At 62.6% G+C, this 7,618-nt stretch overlaps 5 protein-coding genes; 2 read left to right on the plus strand and 3 right to left on the minus strand.

Annotated features, from left to right (window-relative positions):
• Positions 1–307: 307 nt before the first annotated feature.
• On the minus strand, positions 308–1,705 carry CHC_T00008976001 (3-dehydroquinate synthase). XM_005717569.1 is given in 2 exon segments: positions 308–352; positions 353–1,705. 1 exon segment carries the CDS (start codon positions 1,703–1,705, stop codon positions 353–355), a length of 1,353 nt encoding a protein of 450 aa, XP_005717626.1. The 3' UTR covers positions 308–352.
• A 915-nt stretch (positions 1,706–2,620) lies between these two features.
• Positions 2,621–3,559, plus strand: CHC_T00005909001 (hypothetical protein). The gene has a single exon (XM_005717570.1). It carries the CDS (start codon positions 2,621–2,623, stop codon positions 3,557–3,559), a length of 939 nt encoding a protein of 312 aa, XP_005717627.1.
• A 66-nt stretch (positions 3,560–3,625) lies between these two features.
• CHC_T00005910001 (hypothetical protein) lies at positions 3,626–4,455 on the minus strand. XM_005717571.1 is given in 4 exon segments: positions 3,626–3,697; positions 3,887–4,295; positions 4,370–4,449; positions 4,450–4,455. The coding sequence occupies 3 exon segments, from the start codon at positions 4,447–4,449 to the stop codon at positions 3,626–3,628; spliced, it is 561 nt and encodes a 186-aa protein (XP_005717628.1). The 5' UTR covers positions 4,450–4,455.
• Positions 4,456–5,124: 669 nt separating this feature from the next.
• On the plus strand, positions 5,125–6,201 carry CHC_T00005911001 (hypothetical protein). Its single transcript, XM_005717572.1, has one exon. The coding sequence runs from the start codon at positions 5,125–5,127 to the stop codon at positions 6,199–6,201; it is 1,077 nt and encodes a 358-aa protein (XP_005717629.1).
• A 17-nt stretch (positions 6,202–6,218) lies between these two features.
• CHC_T00005912001 (hypothetical protein) lies at positions 6,219–6,911 on the minus strand. Its single transcript, XM_005717573.1, has one exon. The coding sequence runs from the start codon at positions 6,909–6,911 to the stop codon at positions 6,219–6,221; it is 693 nt and encodes a 230-aa protein (XP_005717630.1).
• Between the last annotated feature and the right edge of the window lie 707 nt (positions 6,912–7,618).

Consider the following 7,618-nt stretch of genomic DNA (forward strand, 5'->3'; position numbering starts at 1 on the left):
CCCCTTGCTCATCTGGCCGACGATCTCGGCGCTGGTGGCGGCGCGCGGCCCGCGCAAGAGCATCTGCCCGTCGGAGGCGGCGCGCAGGCTGGCGCCCGAGTGACGCGCGCAGATACCGGCGGTGCGGCGCGCGGCGTACGAGATGGCGCGTGAGGGCCGCCTGGTCGTGCTGCAGCGCGGGCGCGCCGTCCCCGCTGAGGCGCTGGACGATGTGCGAGGACCCATTCGCCTCCGCGTCGCGGCGGCCGAGGCGGAGGCGGAGCTTGCTGGCAAGGTTGTGGGTGAATAATAGTGCGACGGGGTTCCTGTTGCTATTTACTCGTCTCGCTTTGTCTACGGCTAGTATGTGCAGTTATTGTGGCAGGCCGAGCATGGCGTGCTCGTACGTGCCGGGGCTGGCCTTGTACAGCTGGTGGTAGTGCATGATAGTGTCGAACAGGACGGACTCCGGAAAATCGGCGGTGAGCACAGCCTTTCCGGGGGCCTCGAGCAGGATGAGTCTGAGGACGCCGGCCTCGACCTTCTTGTCGACCGATATGTACGTCATAAAGTTCTGCAGGGTGACGCTGGGCGGCGGTCGGATGGGGAGGCTAGCGCGGGCGAACACGCGCTCCACGCGCTGGGTCACGTCGCTCGAAATCCAGCCCATGCGCACGCTCATCTCGCACGCCATGACCATGCCGGCGGCGACGGCCTCACCGTGGAGCCACGCGCCGTAGCCCATGCACGCCTCGATGGCGTGGCCGAAGGTGTGGCCGAGGTTGAGAGTGGCGCGCACGCCGCTCTCGCGCTCGTCGGCCGCGACGATGTCGGCCTTGTGCTTGCAGCTCTGGACCATGGCGTAGCGCAGGGCGGCCTGGTCACGGGCGACCAGGCGGTCGATGTTCGCCTCGCACCACTCGAAGAATTGCCAATCGCGAATGATGCCGTACTTAACGACCTCTGCGATGCCGGCGGCGAGCTGGCGGTCGTCCAGCGTGGCGAGGACGTCGGTGTCGACGACGACGGCGTGCGGCTGGTAGAAGGCGCCGATCATGTTCTTCCCCATGGGGTGATTGACGGCGGTCTTGCCGCCTACGGACGAGTCGACGACGGCCAGCAGCGTGGTCGGGACCTGTATGAACGGGACGCCCCTGACGAAGGCGGCAGCGGCGAAGCCGGTGATGTCGCCAATGACGCCGCCCCCCAGCGCGACGAGCGTGCTCTTCCGGTCCAGGCGGTGGCGCATGCAGGCGTCCCAGATCTTGGCGGCGTACTCGAGCGACTTGAACTCCTCGCCGTCCGGGAGGACCTCGACGAAGACGGCGACGCCGGCGGCGGCGAGCGCGGCCGTGACACGGTCCAGGTAGAGCGCGGCGACGGTGGTGTTCGTGACAACCAGGGCCTTGTCGCCCGTCAGGTACGGCGCAAAGGTCTCCGGCTTGTGCAGCACGGCGTTCGCGAAGAGGATGGGGTACCGGCGCGAGGCGGCGTCCACGTGTAGCGTGAGCGCGTTCCCGGGCGCGGTGGCGCGCGCGGACATGCGCGGGGCGCGCGACGGGCGGGCCCGGCGCGAGCGGCGCGGGATGACGGCAGCGCGGGCGGACGCGCCGCGGAACAGCAAGGGGGGCGCGCTGGTGAAGGCGGCGGACATGGCTAAGAAGGGGGGGGGAGAGAGGGGGAAGGGCAAGGTGAAGCGGGAGGTGTGAGTGGGGGGGATGAGCATCTCGGACAGCGTATTTCTTCAGTGAGCAGTGTGAGTGAAGGTGTGCTGTGAATACACGTGGCGATGCGGCAAGGACAGCGCGGCAGATTGCCACGCGCATCTCCGCTGGCGATGTTTTAGCCGTCTGCGGAGCGGCCACCCACGCCCTGCCATTGGCTCCGCTCCCGCACCACCGCCACTCACGCCGCGCCAAGCGTCTCCAAACTCCGTTCGCGCTCTTACAGTCCGCGATCCTACACCTACAGTATATATCTTACCGTCCTACTCTTACAGTAACGCTCTTACAGTAACGCTCTTACAGAGACAATCTTACAGAGACAATCTTACAGTCCCCGCGTCCAGCTGCTGGCAGCGTTGGCACCAACGCGGACCGACCGATCGGGGCCGCGTGTCGGCGTTGGCGGCAGCGAGCCGCCACCGCCGACGTCTCATGGGAATCCGCAACTGACAAACAAACAAGCAAACAGACAACCACACCTACACAACGCCGCCGCCCAGCCGCAGACCCCTTGCGCCCCCTCCGCCCTCCCGGACATGGTGCGCGTCGACATGAGCCCCGCCCGGAAGAAGCTCACGGCACGGCAGCGGCGGCGGCGCCGCAAGCGCCAGGCGGCCATCACGGCGCGCTTCACGCAGCTGCAGCGGGAGCGGCAGCAGCAGCGCGAGGCCGCGGACGCGATGCGCCTGCGCCGGGAGGAGGCCGTGGCGAACTGGGACCGCGAGGAGAAGCGCCTGCGCGAGGAGCGCCGGCAGAGCGAGGCGCCCGCCGGTGCGCGCGCCGTCCGCTTCGCGGAGGACGTCCTCGTCACGGAGATCCCCGCCGCCCCCGCAGATCCCATCCCGCAGGCCGTCAGAAGCCCCATCGGCGTCGCCGTGTCGGAGAGCGCCATCGCGAGGCAGAGGCTCGATGAAATCATGGCCGATACCAAGGAATTGGACCTGCTCTTGGCCGATACCGACGCACCGAGGCTTGCGAGGAGCACCCGCTTCAAGCCCGTCAATGGCTCCTGGGGGGACCTCAGCGATGACGACGAGGATGACGAGGAGGAAGACCCGGTGTATCTCCCTTCGAACGACCCAGATGCCGATCCATCTCACCACACTCTTGTCGTGCGAAGAAGGATTTTACCGATTGCCGTGGAGATTCCAGCTACGAACGCCGCCGAGTCCCCAGGGGATCGCAAGAAAAAGACGAAGAGCAACAAACGCCGCAGGGCAGAAGCACTTGACGACGAGCAAACTCAACTGTCCGACACTATGCAAATTGAGTCACCCGGGAAGCCTGCCCATTCCCCATTGGAGGGTGACGCGTCGCCGCAGACCCCCCGTGCGAAGAAAAAGAAGAGGAAGACGTCACATACTCAGGCAGCATTGGATTCCCCGTCGCCTAATAAGCAAACAACTCCTGTACAGGCAACAGCCTCGCCAGAAGTCAATGGAACTGCGTCACAGGGACTCAACCAGAAAAAGCGGAAGCGTCCCCACATCCCCGCCTCTCCCTCGAAAGGGTCACGCAGCATGGAATCGCCAAAGAAACTCCTGCGGGTAGTGGCGAATGGGAACGGTCCGAAAGCAACCTCCTCAGACAGCGATGATGAGGAGGAAATAGACGATTTGTTCGACGATCTCGTAAAGCAGCGTGCTGCCAACAAGGCGACGCAGCTCGCTCAACGGCAAAAGGAACAGCAGGCCAAGCCATCGCCTAAGAAGAACGGAAAGACAAAGAAGCACCAGGGTTTGCCCGCGCGATATACGGATGATGGACTTCGCATCTTGTCTTACGATGACATCGCGGCCGATCAGCCTAAGGGGTTGAACGGGGCGTGCCCGTTTGAATGCTCGTGCTGCTATTAGGGATTTAGACGGAGTGCATTGTATATAGAGACATTTACATACACTGAGGTTGGCGGTTGTGGATCGTCAGGGTATTTTTTCGAAAGGGGCCGTGTCGTTGAAACACGAGTCCCAAGCCTCTTGAACTGCTAGCTTTGTCTGCGCGCGAGCCGGGTAAGAGACGCGAGACGCAAAAGGGAATGTACGCTTTAGAATATATGGACACTAGCTCGAGTGTTATCGATGAGAGTCACCGATGAGGGTTATCAATGAGAGCGGCTGTTCCTGATACAGCATTAGGAAGGCTCCAACGACCACCAAAGACGAGCAGAGAAAAAGTTAACGTACCTCGAGTGGATCGCAATAGGGATTGAGGGACACCGAAAGCTCGGCCCTTCTCTTAACACATCTCTGAAACTGCTTTGCAAAGCCAAAGTTCCGCCTAAGCAGTACCTCTCTCGTAAAGTCACAATCCCCGGACAGCGTCGCGGCCCTAATCTCACTGCACGCATGATGCACGCAATTCCCCCAGTCAACCTTTGCACGGCAAGCATCAAACGCATGCACGGCCTCGTGTACGAGGGTATTCGACGCGTGCGCCTGCGTAGTGAGATGGTTCGAGCAGAGCAGGATGCCGCCGTCGTCCTGGAATCCGCCGGCGAGCTGCCCGTCGCAGCGGCGGCACTCGACCTTTGCGCGGTCGAGCTCGCAGCCGCCGCGCTTGAGGTGCTTGAACATGAAGCGCACGGCGGGGTTGCTAGCGGGCCGTTAGCGCGTTGCGGGGGCGCGCGAATGGTAGGCGCGCGGGGGGAAGAGCGGGGCGGCACGTACCTGGAGAAGGCCTCGTCGCGGAACTTTTCGCACCGCGACAGCTCCGCGGCGCCCGCGGCGTCCGCGGCTGGCGTCGTCATGGCAGTGGGAGGGATGAGGATGCGCGGCGCCAGGTGGAAGGGTGGCAGGGGAGGAGAGCGCGGAAGCGGAGGCGGTGGCGATGGCGGGGTGAGAGATTCCTTGGATGATGCCCCGTTGGGTCACGGGGCGTGGAACAGTGAGGACCGCAGTTTGGATCAATGATCTGAAGGCTGCCACTGTACTGGTGCTCATGCGGCGGCACTGCTGTACATTGAATGGTAAGTACAGCACCCTCAAAGTTGCCGTTTCTCGGAGGATGGTGCCTCCTCATCCTCCGCCCTGAGAGTGCGCGCCGGCATCGCGTCGCGCTCGCCATGTCGAGCTCCGCGAAGAAGCACCGGCCGTTCTCGCCGCTGACGTTGCGCGGGGGCGATCTGCCCTTGCTCGTGAAGCGGCTGCGCACGAGCGCGGTGTCGCTGCGGCATTCGCTGCGCCACCCATGGCGGGTGGCGGCGGCGGCGGTGGCGGCGGCGGTCGTGCTGCTCGTCGTCTGCCGGCGCGCCGCGCTGAGCCGCGGGTACCACCGCGTGCTGCGCTCGCACCCTACGCACGCCGTCCTCGCGCGCGCGCACGAGCCGCAGAGCGCCGGCAGCGCGTTCGCCGACGGCGCCTGCGCAAGGGCCTTCGATCAGGCGTGGGCCGTGCAGAGGGACGACGGCACCGAGGCCGCCAAGATGGAGAGCGTGCGCATTGCTTACTTCGTGCAGGTCGGGCTGGACTCCGTGCCGCTGCTGCCCAGGCTGTTTGAGAGAATACATCACCCGGAGAATGTGTACGTCGTGCATGTGGATGCCAAGGTGGACCCGGCGACGAGAAGTCGTATTGCGGATCTGGTAGAAGCTGATGAGAGATATGTGAAGAATATGCACGTGATGGAGAGTGAAATGGTCACATACAAGGCTATTTCTATGGTGACTAATACATTGTCTGCGATGACGATGGCGCTGGAAAAGTCGAGCAATTGGCACTACTTTATCAACCTCAGCGGCGCGGATTACCCGCTCCTCTCCGTGGAGCGCCAGATGTCTCTGCTTGCACGGCCTCATGTACCCATCGGCCGCCTCAATTTTGTCACCTTCTTCCCCTCAAAGGAGTGGAAGCCGTACCAATTCCGCATCCGCAACATGCATTGGGACCCCGCCGCCGTGGGGTATCAGAGCGAAAAGTCTAGGCTTAGGCTAATACGCAGCTTAAGAGAGAACCCCCTTGAGCGACATCGTGCCTTTGTGTTCACCAAGGCGGAGGCGTGGATGATCCTCTCGCGTCCGTTTGTAGCTTTTGTTGTCCGGAGCGCTTTCGCAAAGCGCATGCTGATCAACCATATGCACGTGCTCTCCGTTCCTGAGCATTATTTTGCTGATGTGCTCTACAATCACTCATTCTGGAGGAAGACAATTGTGCCCGATGCACTGCGAAAAGTTGTGTGGTATTTGCGCAACAAGCGCTCGGGGCAGCATCCATTTGCGCTCGACGGCGGCTCGACAGTGATGTCGAGGTGGGAATACATTGCCACTACCAGAAGCTTGTTCGCCCGCAAGTTTGTAAAACCCGACTCCGAGCTCATGGATGCAGTTGACTTGAGGCAAAGTGGAGCGGGCCTCAACGCTAGCGACCCGAGAGTGGATGACTTTCGCAAGGATAGACAAATCTTCCACAACAGAATTGTACGCCATTTCGACATGCTCACCAAGAAGTCACTTGAACTGCAGGGCTATTCAGCCCCACGCGGCGCCTTCTCAAGCTCATACTAGGCAAATGTGCCTGCCGGTTAACATCTTAACTGTACATAGGTTAGCTGAAAATAGAATTGCCTTCTCGACGTGTTCTGTATCTTGTTCCTGGGAGCATACCCTTTTTCTATCTCTTTATTCTTCTGTGTGAATCCTTTATCAATTCGAGCGCGTAGTCCGTCTTGGAAAACAGTTTGACTGCGGACCCGTTTACAAGAGCTTATCAAAGCCATCCGCAGACAGCGGAGCGTTGCACTTCCGGTTCGGGCAGGCCCCAAATACATTGGCAGCCTGGTTGCCGCACTTGGTACAAAACGTATGATTGCACTTACCCTTGAGCTCTGCCGGTGCGTTGCAGACAAAGCATTTTGCCAGATCTCCACCTCCCGTCCGTTTCTCCGTCCCAGTCTCTGTCGGAGCTCCCGTCGCGGCATGAATCCTCGCAGAAGCTGCCGATAACACGTTCCGCCTGCTCGAAATACGCTCCAGCAGATCCACAGAGTCGCCATCAAACGCCGGCGGCGGGGGCGGCGGCGGGCGAGTCGGTGGCGCGGCGTCCACCTTCGACTGGGCCATTTTCGGACGCGACATTTCGGCCGTGGAACTTTTCGACGACGACGAAATGTCGTGATCCGGCGGCTTCGGCGTCGAGTCATTCCGCTTCCTCGGCGGCGGCTTGACGTGTGGCAAGGCAGGGACGCTGGGCATCTCCTTGGGCACGGCGGGCCCATTCGCCTTGAGAAACAGCCGGATCTCCTCGCAGCGATCCATCATCGCCGCGGCCTCGCGGTGGAGCTTCTGCTTCTGCTTCATGCGCACGTCTTTATCGAGCTCGGACCCGACGTCCAGCTCCTTCGACACGGGGACGAGCAACTCCAGGGCCTTCATGTAGCCGTTCTCCGCGGCGCCGAGGTTGCCCTGCTCCTCCTGCGCAATGGCTAGCCTCGCAAGCTCCCTCCCTCTCCGGATGCGATCCGCGAGCATGGGGTCAATATCCAGGACCCCCCTGTGCCCATGGGCCGGCGCGGCGAACATCGGCTGCGACGGCACGCTCATGACGTCGCCCCACCCGATAGGCGCCGCCTCCGGGGCCGGCATCGTCTGGTGGTACTGCTGCGGAGGCGGCGGTTGCGGCGGGTGCATCTGCGGCACGCCCTGGGCCGGATACCCCCCTCCATACGCACTATACCCAGGTCCGCCGACATAGGCCTGGTGTCCAAACATCTCCGCCATGTGGGCGTCGTCGGCGGGGTTCCTCTGCGGCGCGGCGGCCGCGGGGAGGCGCTGCTGGCCGGGAAAGAATTCCTGCGGGCTATGCGAGGGAGGATGCGCGGGGAGGTGCTCCTGCGGATAGTCGTTGTAGGTCGGCAAGTAAGGCCCCTGCAGGGTGCCCGCGGGGTTGTCGTGCGGGTGGGCGGGGGCGGGGGCGGGGTCGAGC

Source organism: Chondrus crispus, genomic scaffold (assembly GCF_000350225.1).
Source record: "Chondrus crispus Stackhouse genomic scaffold, scaffold_323, whole genome shotgun sequence".
Lineage (NCBI taxonomy): Eukaryota > Rhodophyta > Florideophyceae > Gigartinales > Gigartinaceae > Chondrus > Chondrus crispus.